Source organism: Solanum lycopersicum, chromosome 12 (genome assembly GCF_036512215.1).
Source record: "Solanum lycopersicum chromosome 12, SLM_r2.1".
NCBI classification, from domain to species: domain Eukaryota; kingdom Viridiplantae; phylum Streptophyta; class Magnoliopsida; order Solanales; family Solanaceae; genus Solanum; species Solanum lycopersicum.
The window spans coordinates 21,897,858-21,913,404 of NC_090811.1; the positions used below are offsets into that span (position 1 = coordinate 21,897,858).

Here is a 15,547-nt window from a genome sequence, read left to right on the forward strand (position 1 = left end):
TGTAATGATTGTTAGCAGCTAATTGTGAGACCATCGTATACGAAAGTTGATATTGAATCCTCTGCATTGTAGGAACGTATATAAATATTTGTGGACATATTCATCCACTTAGTGTATTGTTTAGATACTTAATGGTCCTAATAGATGTCTCTTCTTCATGGTCTCATGTATGTCGATTGTTATCTCGCAACTTGATGTTTGCAAAAAAAATGCTGGCACGATATGATTACATGCATAATTTTTTTGATAATCAGAGTAGTCTATTTAGTGATGGGATCACGACTCACCTTTAGAAGAGGTAGAGTAGTTGAGGAATATTTGAAATGTACTCTCAGAATATTAAAGTTGAACTTTTCTCATATAATAGTAATAAATTGAAAATTTACTAAAGCAAAAAGGCACATGACATAATAAACTTGGAGTTTACAAGTATCAATAATTTATTAGTTGGCATGAATAATTTGGCCATTCTAAATATGTGCATACTTGAGTAATGTACATACATTGAAAAAGTAGAAGATTCTTCAAGAATTCTTTACATTGCTTGTTCTCGTGATAAAGTTGATTGGATCAACCAAAGTTGTGACTAAATCCCAAATTCTGAAAAGTGTAAAAGGTGAATATGGGTCCGTTCTCCTATCATATGATATGATAAAAAGATGACTCAGTAAGATAATCACATGTGCGTTTGTTGTCAACTTGCAATTTGACATTCACAAAATTGTTTGTGCAAAAATAATTGAGTTAAGAGCACAATTTTAAAATGTGTAATCAAGACAATTTATCTTGATAATATTGCTAAATACTCAAGATGATGTAATACTAAATGTCTGAAATAGTAAAATTATTGTTTATGAAAATAAAGCCTCATATGTTGACATGAAATATGATATTGTATACAAAAGTAATTGTACGCATCAGACTGATAAATTATGATCAAATTTTCTTTCAATTGATTTATGGTCGGGGACCAAATATTTTTTATCTGATTATTTTGATATGTGGTATATAATCAATGAATATACATTGATGCACAAGGATAAATTCTCCAAATATTGAGTTATCTGTTAGTTTGTCTAACACAAGGAGGAGATTAGAAGCAACACAAAAGTCGTAAATAATCCTATTGAATGTCCCTTAAAGATAGAGTCTACGACATGCATGAAGCACGATAGACTAATCAATTCTAAATAAAATAATCTTTGAAAAAGGAAGAGGGTCAAAGAATCAAAATGATCATGATAAAAAGATAATATGTCTTGGGGAGCCTACAACACAACACCTTATGAAACCCCGTGAGAGGAATAGCTACCTAAAAATAATGAAGTGATGAGATTTCAATAAGCTATGTCGTATTGTAAATCAAACAAAATGGTATATCATTGACGATATCTTTGATACAATAGCGCGCAATATTGTAAAAGATTATGAGGATACGAATTCTGCATCTATTAAAGCATGCTTGTATAGAAATAATTATCAAGTGAAAAGTGAAATGATGCATCTTAGTAAGCGTAAAGCTTATTTGACTTGCAATCTAGGCACTAGAAGATGTCACACATCTAATTTTGAATGTTGTTACTTGACTAAATTAAATATCCAATGGGCTCAAAATCTAAAGCATATACAAGTTTTTGGAAAACTTGTTTATCATCCTCATAAGGATTAAATAGATTCAAAATGCATAGAGCATATACAAGTATTATTATGCAAGTTGATGACTAGAATTGAAACTCTTGGCAATAGATTATTTGCTTGAAGAAGTTGAAGGAAAGAACTTGCATAAATCTTTGACCCTGAAAGAAAGATTCATAAAAGGAGATAGAAGAAAACATATTTCATGAAGGTTTTTCTACACTCATAAGCTCCCAAGAATGGTGATATCGACATGCAAGAGGTCTGTTCAAGTAATATTATTGTTGATTTATTCACCAAATCTCTACCAACTATAACTTTCAAGAAGATGGTGCACAATCTTGGAAAACGAAGATTTAGTCTTTGAATTGATGTTTTCATTAGGGGGAGTTAATACGCGATGTACTCTTTTTTCCTCACAAGGTTTTGTCCCACTTGATTTTCCTTGTAAGTTTTTAATGAGGCATCCATAATGCGTATTATTAGAAATGTGTACTCTTTTTCCTTCAATAGATTTTTTTACACTGGGTTTTATCTAGTAAGGTTTTAACGAGGCACATAATCTACCGACATTCAAGGGGGAGTGTTATAAACAATTTGTATTATAGTGAATGTCTAATTGTGTGGAGTCCTTGAAGGATATCGTTAGGAATCCTACTTGGGGACCAAGTAAGGTTTTCCCTATAAATAAAAAGTTTTCCTTGTAATAAGATTTGAGAAAGATATATGAATCCTGAATATATTTAAAGATGAATAAAAGATGTTTTCTTGATATATTTTCATAACACTAGTATTATTTTATTATTTTTATAGCTATTTGACTTTTTCTTAGATTTTTATTAATATAATATAATTAATTGATATGTTATTATAATTTATTATTTATAGTTAACAATTATTCTTTTAAAAGTAAAATAAAACTAAAACTAAAATAAAAATAACGTAAATAACCTACCCAACTTTAGCTGCCAACACCTGACCCACTTTGCTTTTAAATAATCCCACTTTCCTCTCCTAATATCCTACTTTGCCTTCAAATGACCCCACTACCCATTTCCCCCTCAACTACACACCACCAACACCTTTAAAACCTGAATAAAAGAAACCAACATAGACACGACACCAGACTCCTATATATATCCCAATACATCATCATAATAAAGGATCATCAATGCAAACGAAAAAAACTGTGCGCACACACAAAAAATGTATAGCACTCTTAAGTTAGGAAAAAATCATAATACAAAGAGGATATAACATTAAAGAAAAATAGTTTTGTTCGTGGATTTGAGTTCGTGGCTCCTTAAAGTTTAATTTATTATTAACTTTGAAAATTAGTAGAGTGTAGCGGTTTCTTTTAATGAAAATTATGTTTTATGAAAAAAAGTAATTCTAATTTCTTATATAGTTCAATGAAATAAGTGTTCGAAATTTGATTATGATGCTACGAAATCCTTAAAATTACTTGCATTGTTATATGCCACTATTTTATGATGCATATCATATTTTTTGTTGTATGAATTATTATTGTTTAAAGTTTGCTCATTGAAGAATTTTTACACATGACTTTAATATAAATAGCTAATTGATCTTAAGATGGTTGTTGTTCATTCTTAGTTTTATTCCATCACGTTTGTGTACATTTATTTGACTGTACAAGTTGACAACTTCATTTATAACTTTAATTTAATTACATGTAAATTGGTTAGAGGTTCTTCATTAGTCATCGCTTAGAGTTTCTGGATTTTAATGAATAAATAATATTTCCATACTTATGGAGGCAATTAATTAGTAGAATAATTCGTATCGTATTCGAAATATTAAAAATGGAGGAGATGAATATTAGTTCATTTGAATGAGTCATTAATTTATCCACCTGATATAGTTCTCTTATCAGTAAATTCACTATCATCGTTTTTTTTTAAATGAAAAAATACATTTTTATAGCACTATGTATATCAATTTACTCTCAATTAGTTTTAAGGAAAAAAATATAATGCATAAAAATTATAAAGGAAAACGTGAGTAGAGAAAAAAAATATAATAATAAAAAATGATAAAAGGAAAAGGAAAAAAAAATGTGCAGAATAGAAAAAATAATAATAAATAAAGATAATAAAAAAGAGGAATAGATCATTAAAAAGAAAGTAAACAAAATTTAAATAAACATTTATAAAAAGCAGAAACAAAAGATGAAAGTGATAAAAAGTAACAATAATAAAATTACAAAAAAAAGAAAACACAAATTTAACTGATTAAAAATATCAAAACTCACTGTATCAGTGAGTAAATCTGCAATGCAGCTACCTATGGATAGTTGGACATTAATGGTAATCAATGAGAAGAAGAAGAGAAGAAGAAGAGAAGAAGAAGAAACTGTTTTATGAACTCAGCCAAGCAAAACTGCCATTTCATCTATCACTAATACATTGTATACATGTGACTAAGAACCTTCTAGACTAATCAAAAGAAGAATAAAAAATGTAACTAACTAAGTAACTAACTAATGTAACTAACTAACAGAATTGTTAACAAACTATTAAACTACTGTTAGGATAGATAAGTGAGATTAGTTGTGATTCTCAATATCCCTCCTCAAGTTGGTGGTAATGATCTTACAACCAACTTGTTCAAAACTGCAGCATGTTTAATATCAGTGAGAGATTTGGTAAAAATGTCTGCTAGTTGTTCACTTGTGGGCACATGTTGAATCGAAATGAGCCCCTCCTGTAGTTTATCTCGTACAAAATGGCAATCTACTTTAATGTGTTTAGTTCTCTCATGGAAAACAGGATTATGTGCTATGTGTATAGCAACTTGACTGTCACAGTACACAACAATAGGAGAAGGATGAGGTATGGTTAACTCAATGATTAGCCTATGCAGCCAAACCAATTCACCTACCACTTTCCTAAGTGACTTGTATTCAGCCTCTGCAGATGACAATGATAGTGTTTCTTGCTTCTTAGACTTCCAACTAATAGGGCTATCTCCAAGTAAAACCAAGTATCCACTTACAGATTTTCTGGAATCTGGACATGTAGCCCAGTCTGAATCACAATATGCCTTCATGGTACAATCAGAATCTCTTGACAAATAAACTCCCAGTGTAGGATCTTGTTTTATATATCTAAGTAAGTGAAAAACTGTTGTAAATGAGGAGTTCTGGGATCCTGCATAAACTGGCTCAACTGTTGAACACTAAAAGCTATATCCATTCTGGTATTAGTGAGGAAATTTAGCTTCCCCACAAGTTTCCTGTAATAAGTAGGAACAGAAAGAGGAGTTCCTTCCTTTGCTGAGCTTAACATTGGGATCAAGAGGAGATGATAAAGATGTGTAATTGGAACAATCATACTCTTTTAGTAAGTCTAACACAAACTTCCTTTGTGAAATAAGGACCCCTCTTGCAGTGTCAAGTATTTCCATGCCCAAAAAATAGTGAAGTCTACCAAGGTCTTTAATCTTGAATGTCTTATCCAAGTACGTCTTTAGTTGAGTGATCTCAATTGTATCTGTGCCTGTCAAGACTATGTCATCAACATAAACTGCCACAAACACCACCAGCGAATTAGATTTCTTGTAGAACAAAGAATAATCATAGTGTGAGTGTGTATAGCCTCTAAGAGACAATGCCTCAGTCAATTTAGCATACCACTACCTGCTGGCTTGTTTAAGGCCATATAGAGACTTGTTAAGCTTGCAAACTAAACCTGGCTCACTTACATCAAGACCTTGAGGCACTAACATATACACTTCTTCATTTAAATCATCATGTAGAAATGCATTATTGACATCAAGTTGAAACATTTCCTAGCTTTTTTTCACAGCACATGCCATCAATGTTCTCACAGTGGTCATTTTAACAACAGGTGAATATGTCTCAGTGTATTCTATTCCAGCCTTTTGAGTGTATCCCTTAACCACCAATCTGGCCTTGAACCTCTCTACGCTACCATCAGCTTTATGTTTCACCTTATAAACCCATTTGCATCCAATATGTTGTTTTCCTATAGGTAGTTTAACCGGATCCCAAGTTTCATTTGCATGTAGAGCATCAAATTCTTGTTCCATTTCCTTTTGCCATGCAGGACTTATTGCAGCTTCTTCATAAGAACATGGCTCACTGTCACAACAAATGCTTTCAACCAAGACTTGACTTTTAGAAGCAATGACTTCAGGGCTTATGTAATGGTGTTTACTAAACAATGTATTGGATGCCAGGTTATTGTTAGAAATGGTACTGGTATTGGAAACAGAATTGGAGTTGGTTTTTAGATTAGGGAGTGACAGAACATAATCCTTTAAATGATGAGGTGTCTTAATTTCTCTGTTGGATTTTCTCTGTGGTATAGGTGGATTTGGTAATTCAGTTTGTGTATGTGGTGATGAATGTGTAGACATAGGATTAAGAGACAGAGTTGTATGATCATCAATTACATCCAAATGATTGTTTAACAATGTATCACAAGGTTCACAAAAATCAGTAGAACAAGTTTTTAAAGTAGAAGGAAAAATGCTGTTTTCTGAAGATAAAGCAAATGGAAAAATGCTTTCATGAAAAATCACATCTCTTGAGATTTGTATCTTTCTCGTGGCAAGACTCATTACCTTGTACCCTTTGATTCCAGAAGGATGTGGGATAACATAGCCATCTAAAAGATCTTAATTGATTGTATTTTGGTTTTTCCTTATAGAGCATCTCATAAGGACACTTGTTTTGGAGAAATGTGGAAGGAAGCCTGTTAATGATGTATGTGGATGTGAATACGATCACCCCAGTACTTGGTAGGTAATTTGGACTGAAAGAGGAGAGCTCTAGCTGTTTCAAGAAAGTATCTTTGCTTTCTCTCTACTATGCTATTTTGTTGTGGTGTGTAAGGACAACTCTTCTGATGTGTGATACCTTTAGCTTGGAAAAATTTGAGTGTTTCATTATTATTGAATTCTAATCCATTGTCTGACCTGATGCATTTTATAGTTGTTTGGAACTGGTTCTCTATCATGTTAACAAAGGTTTGAAGAACTTGTATGGCATTATTTTTGGTGCTTAACAAATATGTCCAGGTAGCTTTGCTATAGTCATTCACTAGGGTAATGAAATATTTGTAATTATCATATGTAGGAACATGATAAGGACCCCATAAGTCAATATGGAGAAGTTCAAAAATGTTCTTAGAATGAGTTGTGCTGTGAGTTAACGGTAACCTGACTTGTCTTGCCATTGGACATAGGGTGCATGTAAAGGGTTGTCTAGTAGAAAATTTAATAGAAATAGTAGATATATTTCTCATTTTCACAAAAGGTACATTGCCAAGTCTATTATGCCACAATAAATCCACATCATCTTTAAGTGATTCAAGAGATGCACAATTGTTCAACACATCTGTATTATTAGTAGAAGAACTATCAGAGATTACATGAAGTTTTCTAGATTGTTCAATAGATGATTCATTACAAGCTGAAACTGGAAAGGAAGAACACCTATAACCATGAGATAAGCAATTACAAACAAAATCGTGGCATGAGTAGTATTTTTCAAGCATCTCCCACACATGTAGTAAATCCCATCCTTGCTACTACTAATTGCCTGAGGCCTCTTCATTGAAGGGGCCTGTAATAGACAAGTTGTATCAGTGAATAAGAGTATGCACTTCATTGAAGAAACTAAAGACTAGACTGAAATGAGATTATACTTGAAAGAGGGAACATGCAAGACTTTGTTTAAAACCATTTTAGATGAAATATGTACATCACCATACTCTGTCACTTTGACCTTGTATCCATTAGGAAGTGAAACAAGTATAGGATAGGGTAATGTTTGAATGTTTATTAGTGAAGATTTGTTATATGTCATATGATTTGAAGCTCCTGAGTCAATGATCCACAAATCAATACTTGATCTAGAACATTTGCATGAAGCAATACCAAAGTCAATAGAAGAAGTGCATAGTATTGTACCTGCAAATTTGCTAGGTTCAGCATTATCCTTAGAATCCTCTCCTGAACTATCAATCTGGAACTGTTGTAACAAGCTCATAATATGACCATACTGTTCTTGTGTAATGACAACATTTGAATTACTGCTTACTTGTGAGCATTCTTCCCCATGTGCATTAGCTATAATCCTTCTTCCTCTGAAGTTCTGATTGTTGTTTTGCCTGAACTGTTATGCATTGAACTGTTGTGCATTGTTTTTTCTATTGTTAAGAGTATTATTCTTTGGAGGATATCCATGCAGCTTATAACACTTCTCCTTAATATGACCTTGTTTCTTACAAAAATCACAGATCACAACACTCCTATTATTGTTGTTGTTTGAATCATTGTTGCTTGGAAAATTTGTTCTATAACCTCTACCACCTGGTGATCCTCTACCAGCATTTACATTCAATGAAATCGATTCCAAAGGTGTACAACTAGTAGGCCTATATTCTCTTTGTTTTTCCTCTTGAATCATCAAAGAAAAAGCCTGTGTAGTGGAAAAAAAAGAGGGTTCATCGTGAGTATATTCCCTCTGATCACAGTGTAAACCTCATTTAATCCCATGAGGAATTGTATTAAACGTCTAAACTTTTCAGATTTATGCACACCATCCTTGGCACCACAAGTACATGTACAAGTGCATATGCTCTTTGCATTCAAGGTGTTCAATTCTTCCCACAGCTTTTTCAGCCTTGTGTAACAGACAGTGATGTCTAGAGTTCCTTGTGTTAGATCATCAATTTCCTTCTGAATTTGATACAATTTCGCACCATTTGTTTGGTCATATCTGTCTTCCAGTTTCTTCCAAAGTTCAGAAGAATTTTTGACATACTCAACACTATCTGCAATCTCCTTGGTAAGAGAATTCAAAATCCACGAAGTTACCATATCATCACGTCTCTGCCATTGACGAGATTGAGAAAAATTTTCAGCTGGCTTCACACAACTTCCATCAATGAAAACTAGCTTGTTCTTCACAGACAAAGCTCGTAAGATACCTCTCCTCCAGGATCTGTATCCAACCCCATCAAATTGAGTTGGAACAAGTGATATTCCTGGATTGTCTGAAGGATGAACATAGAAAACACTACTTGTATCAATTCTAGCAGCAGTAACTTGAGTTATGACTTCTGTCATGATGAAACAACGAATTTGAAAGCAGAAACCAGATCGAAGACAGATCTCAAGGATCCAAAAACAAGGGAAATCGACGTGGCTCTAATACCACATCAAAACTCACTGTATCAGTGAGTAAATCTGCAATTCAGCTACCTATGGATAGCTGGACATTAATGGTGATCAATGAGAAGAAGAAGAGAAGAAGAAGAAACTGTTTTATGAACTCAGCCAAGCAAAACTTCCATTTCATCTATCACTAATACATTATATACATGTGACTAAGAACCTTCTTGACTAATCAAACGAAGAATAAAAAATGTAACTTACTAAGTAACTAACTAATGTAACTAACTAATAGAATTGTTAACAAACTATTAAACTACTATTAGGATAGATAAGTGAGATTAGTTGTGATTCTCAATAAAAAAGAAAGTAAATAAAATTTAAATAAACATTTATTTAAAGCAGAAACAAAAGATGAAAGTGGTAAAAAGTAACAATAATAAAATCAATGACGGATCCAGAATTTTTTAGTTATGGGTGCTTAACTATTTCTAATTTTAAGTTGCTATTATAATTGGGTGCTCAAATTACATATTCATGCAACTCACTAAATTTTCTTTATAAATAATAATGTTAGCTCAAAAATGTAATGGGTGCTCAAGCACCCATAAATATAAATGTGCATCCGCCATTGAATAAAATTACAAAAAAAGAAAACACAAACTTAACTGGAAAAATTATTTAGATGAAAGTAAGAAGAAGAGAAACATTCTTTAAAAAAATAAATAAGAAGAACGAGAAATAGAATGTCGAAAAACAATAAAAATAAATTTACCAAAGTAAGGTGCAAAAGAATAAAATAAAAATAAATTATTTTTAAGAAATTGGTCTTAACCTCTTTAATATTTTTATTTTCAAAAACTAATCCTAAATCCCATAAATTTACCTCCTATTATTATTCAAGTATTTATTTTTTAAATCACAATAAAATCAATACTAAAATTCTCCGAACTCTAAAAATCTAAACAAGGCAGTTACAATAAATCAAAGAAGGCGAGATTTAACTAAAATGTATCCAAAAACTAAGGAAAGCCAAAATATAAGTCAATGAAGCATCTGTGCTAGAACCACAAGACTCGAGGGATGCCTTACACCTCCGCTCTTGGTTAATAGAATTTCTTATCCAGATTTCTAGTTCGCAGACAATTAAATAATATAGTCAACTCCCTTTCAATTAGGGGTAAAACTAAGGTAACTTAGACACCAAAATTCAACTCAAAGTGGCGACTTTGAAATAAAAATAATCTCTTTTCGAAACATCACTTTAATTGGAAAAACAGTAGTTTCAAACCTTCGTGTTGGAAAAAGAAGGGGTGGGACACTGGTTAAGTACAAATAACCCTCCTTACATGTAATATAGAATGCCCCTTTTGAGATGAGATAGATGTGATCTTTCTTAGAAAAAAGTCTAATTAGGATGTGTTTATTTCGAAACCATCATACGTTGCAATTTTCTTTGATGTTGCATTGTTTTGAAATTGTTCCTTTAAATAATCCATGTATGCCACCCATGTGCAAACTTTCCAAACAACTGCAACTGTAAATCCTCTTTAATATTAATTTGTTCCACTTCTGCCATTGTCCATTGTATATGGGGCACTCCTGCAATTGTAAATCCTCTTCTTATCCTGGGAATTCCAAAAATCATGCTAACAAAGGAGGGCCAGCCACCGTGAATGTCTGGCCTCCACCAGCGGCAACCACTGTAGGTTTTCCTAGGGTACTATATGGACTCTCATTTGTTGAAATTTTGTCAAAAATGAGAATTGTTGGAAGAAGGGGTGCCATGATCATACCTGATGTTTTCCCCAAATGATGGACGTTGTGGCGGCCTTCATCCCGATGTGGCGGTCTCCCTCATCCCGCTAAGGCTGTATTTGGGCCCCTATGGCGGGACTTAATGGGGTAGTGGCCCCTTGCCACTTATATCAGGAATTTTTATTTTCTAATCAGACATTGTCTAACCCACGTTTTATGCAATTTGAAAAGAAATTCGATGTCTGAAAACTGCATAAAATGACTTGCAAACCCCTTTGGCAAACCAAGTCGGGATCATCAAAAGTTCAAGAGTAAATCATTAAAAAGGATCATGGGTCAACGATGTTTAGGGCGAATCGACAGATCACCGACACCATTCGGTGGACTAGAAATAACCCATCGAATGTTGCATAACAATTTTAGGGATTCGGGGTGTAAAAGAGCGATTAGAAGGGACTTCCAGTGAGTCATTGGGTAAACTTGATGAACACATGCATATCTACAAAATTTACAGAAATATAGCCATTAAAATAGAGAATTAAAAGGCGATCAAGGGGAATATAGGCGAACCATCATACTACCTAGCGAGCTTGACTAAGCTCTTCGAATATAGTCCATCAAGCCTGATTTTTATCTTGACCTTTAAAACCTAACCCACAGCTCATGAAAATAAAATTATACTATTTTTCTATGTAATTGGGTTGAGACCATACTATCCATGCCCACAGGATTCTCAAACTTCCTCCAATTTGGCCAAAATTAGCAAACTAATGTCTTTCTACCATAAGAATGACGTTAACCACTTTATCATTGGAAAAATCCGACAATCAACACAATTTGCGGTTAATCAAACTTCACCCCCATTAGACCCACAACAAATTCAACACAACCCACATAATTAAACATGCTCAAACTCGAAATTTCATGGTTTAAGGCAAATTAACATAAAACTAAATACACATTCAACAAATCATAATAAAGCACACATATCAATCACAAAAAGATTATGCATTCAATTTTCACCAATTTATTAAAGTTGGAATTCAGAAAACCAACCTTATATGCCTAAAATTGAAACGCTAGGCTAGTAATGAATCTAAAATCCTTCCCGAGTTATAGATCCCCAAAAAGTAAACTAGTACGGGAGTACTAATATATGCGGTTGTGAAAGTTTGAAAGTCGAAAAGTATGAAATGAAGGAGACTTTTGAATTCAAAATGATTTGGCCTTAAAGACTCTTCAATTTTCATACCAGTCGATGATCATGACTAACATCGCCAAACCACTTCGTGATGCTCCAAGTTGCACTTTAGTCTGCCAAATTTTATAGAACACTCAACAAGTATAGTGGCTCAAATGGCAGTCTAAGTCGGGCACGCAGACCTTTTCTGTGAGTTACAGACTGGACCTTTGGCTTGACTGTTTGCCATTTCCCAAAAATTACACATTTCCAACCTACACATTCAACACATGTTATTCAAATGCAATATTAAAAACATTAGAACTTGTGTTGCTTTCCAAGAAGCACTTTATTTAGCGTCGTGGCACGACAAAGACATCCGTTCAAGTTTAATTCTTGGGATTAGCCATGGTGTCACTCGGTAGTCCCTCTTTTGGCCATAGATTTAAGTGAGTCGATATTTGACCCATTTGTGTCTCTGAGTGCTTAATGGACACTAAATGATAAGTAACTATCTGATTGAGATTGCAGACATCCTCTTTCATCTCTTTTAACACTTTGTCTGACCCTTCCACTTTATTGAGAATGTGTGAGGGCATATCTTCAAGGCCAATGTTTTCTGGGTCATGCCTTTGCTCTTTAGGCTTTTGAAGTTCACGGGGAGGAACATATCACTCATTTTCCCCATTCCTCTCTTACCAACTTGTTCTACGCTTACACCATTCCCTTTCACAGTCTCTCCAACTGTCATCGCGCTCTCTATTGCAACATTGATTCACGCCCAACCTCAGATAGTTCAGACGCAAACCACAACCTTGATTTGAAAATAAGATAACTTCCTCATTATGTAGAGCCTCAAAATGTTCCTCACCGGGGTTCAACCCACTAATACCAACAACATTCACAACTTTTAGACGACTACTTATGGCCTGATTGAACAACAAGTTCATTTGGATTATAATCTTTGCCATGTTTTGATCCATTCTTGGTCTTTCTAAATTTGTTCATAGGTCATCCTAAAATTAAAAGGAGACACTAGATCTTCTCTCGTGTACCAAGTACAACTGATTTTGGTCATGCCATCAAGCAAATTGGAAGCAATTTCAAATGGCTGTTGCATCCACAGCTTTGCTCACCTAATCTAGACTCCGATAAATATGTTATAGCAATACATTGTTTGGGAGTCCATGAGTCGAACATTGGAGTAGGATTTTCTGAAACCGTAGCCAAGCCTTGTGGATTGGCTTACTATCAGCGTATGAAACCTTGTATATTATCTCTCAATGACATCATCCTTGAAGGAGGAAAGAACCTTATATAGAAAATTTTAGTCAGTTCATCCCAAGTAGTAATGGAGTCCCTAGGTAGGTCGGCTAACCACTTGATATCCTGTCCCATAAAAGAAAAAGGGAACAATCAGAGTCGGACGAACTTTCGGGATATGTTCTTTCATGAGAAGGGACAACAAACTAAATAAAAATTTTAATATGGTCACAGGGTTCCTCATGAGCTGAGCCTCCAAATAAATCTTTCATTTAGAAGGGTTGCAACATTGTGCTTGCCACGTGGAACACCATATTTCTCTCAACCTGAGGCAACCATATAGAACCTAACCCACCCAAGTGCACCTCATTTACCAGTACTTCATTCACTTTGTTCAAGTTACCGATTCGTCATTCTGGCCCTGCTGGTTGACGTTGCTTACATTTACACTTATTTCATCACATGATCAAACTTAACACACAACACACAAAAGGTAAATAGGTTCAAATATAACACAACCATATAACAAACCAACTTGAATAAGAGAATTCAATAACACCATTCCCCGACACAGCCCCATTCATGATAAACACTCATCTATACCTCATCAAATAGTAGGTGTAGACGATCATATTATAGTATAAAATCCAAGAAAGAGTTGTGGTTGAACCCACAAGGAGCGGTACAATATAGAATTCAATTAAGAAGTAAATATTGTGCTCTAATCGATCATAGAGGTAGACATTACCCAAACCAAGCAAAGTAAATTAATAGTTTGAGTAAATTAAGTTTGACAACAATTGTCAGATGTGGGTTAAAAGTGTCAATTAACAAATACAACAATTAGAAAAATAGGGGAGTAATCAAATATAGATGAACTCTCGGGGATATGATCAATTATAGGCTAAATTCACTATATGCATAATTGATATTTAATACTAATAATTGAATCTCAGTGGGTAGGTTAGGAAATTGATGCAATAACTTTATCTCGAACAACTATTAAGATTCAACCGAGTTTTCTCTAACCTCGACAAGCTTAACAATATAAACAACCCAAAACCTAAATTTATTTACCCTTTTGAGCTAGATAGGTAGAAATTAAGATTCACTCTATCTAGCTGAACACACAACAACCCATTCACTACATTCATTAATCAATAACCTTGGTTCGAGAACCTCTCTCTCAAGCAAGCCCATAATTCTAAGATAAAATTGTATTTGCAACTATAATTTATGAGTTAATACACAACTATCACTCAAACCCACTTTAAAACAACATTTTAATTAGTAAACAACAATACCCATAAGGTACTTAGAACAAATAATCAGATTATAACACTCCAAAATTGGGGTTTTAGCCACACTTAATGAAAAAAAGAAATCAAACCAATTACGTTATCCATAATCTGGATATTGCAGTCCACATCTTTACATTGATCCATAATTCTCAATATCAAATAGGCAACTCAAAATCTACTAGAAAACTGTTATAACTAAGTAACCAAAGAAAGTCCCAAGTTCTACAATGGAAAATTTACTTAGGAAATGACGATATTTAAGACTGGACCCTTTTTCTGCTTTTTGAAATTCAATTTATACTTTCTCAAATTTTGCTTCATGATCACTAGTTGAGGTTAGTCGAGCATCGTTGACAAAGTCGGTTATGCGCCAATGGCTCCATTCCATCACCATTTTCCCTTGACTCTTCAACCTCATGGTTCTTTTAGTTTAGGCAATCAAAGTTTGTGTTGCCGATCCATTCGACGTTTTGCTGATGGTCCAAATCTATAGCCAATTTGGCTTCTACCCATGGCTGGCAATTTGGAACTTTAGGTGACCTGAAGTTCGACTCGGCAAGTCGCCGAGTGGGTTTGGCAATTATCACCTTTGGCTATCTTCTGTCCTTTTCATCTTTTTTGCTCCTTTTTGCTGGTAATGTTCTTTCCTTGCTCCTTTGCATTCATTTCAGCAAATTAACACTTTAACATCAGATTGGAGCATAAATTAGGTATTGAGAACAATATAACTATAAAAACCAACCCTAAATGAGTCAAAATCTGTGATTCATCAACCTCCCAATCTTATTCAAGTTGCCTTACATCTTTGTTGTAGAAATAATTCAGCCAAAAAAGATGAAGTCCTGAATTTCTGATACATTTTGACTTTCTCTTTGTTTACAGTCTCTGTTATAAGGATCTCTCTGTAGGTTCATTTGCATATGCTTCAACTTCCCCCTGTCTGCATTTTTCTCACTCACTATATTCTTGAACTATTCTGCATGTAACACCCTCAACTTCTTCTTTAAAAACTTTAATTTTCTCACTACTTGGTACATCATACAACCCTCTATCCGCGCCTTCCATCCTTCTTGCATAATTGTTAGAAACTTTGAGTATTTTCCCATACATTACTGAACTAAAAATATTTTCTTGTTTTATACTCCTTATCAAGAACTACTTTTTCTAGGCAATGGCCACTGATCCCCTCTGCCAAGAATGATGCTTTGCAACAAGGCATTGTGTCCTTCAATTCTCTATTGAT

At 33.9% G+C, this 15,547-nt stretch overlaps 1 protein-coding gene across 1 annotated transcript; it reads right to left on the minus strand.

The window, feature by feature from the left end:
- Positions 1-5,448: 5,448 nt before the first annotated feature.
- On the minus strand, positions 5,449-12,491 carry LOC138340257 (uncharacterized). Its single transcript, XM_069291971.1, has 9 exons — positions 12,308-12,491; positions 11,944-12,015; positions 8,170-8,750; positions 7,887-8,107; positions 7,597-7,796; positions 7,388-7,506; positions 7,191-7,249; positions 6,950-7,119; positions 5,449-6,161 (listed from the first exon to the last, which is right to left on the minus strand). Exons 1-9 carry the CDS (start codon positions 12,489-12,491, stop codon positions 5,449-5,451), a joined length of 2,319 nt encoding a protein of 772 aa, XP_069148072.1.
- Between the last annotated feature and the right edge of the window lie 3,056 nt (positions 12,492-15,547).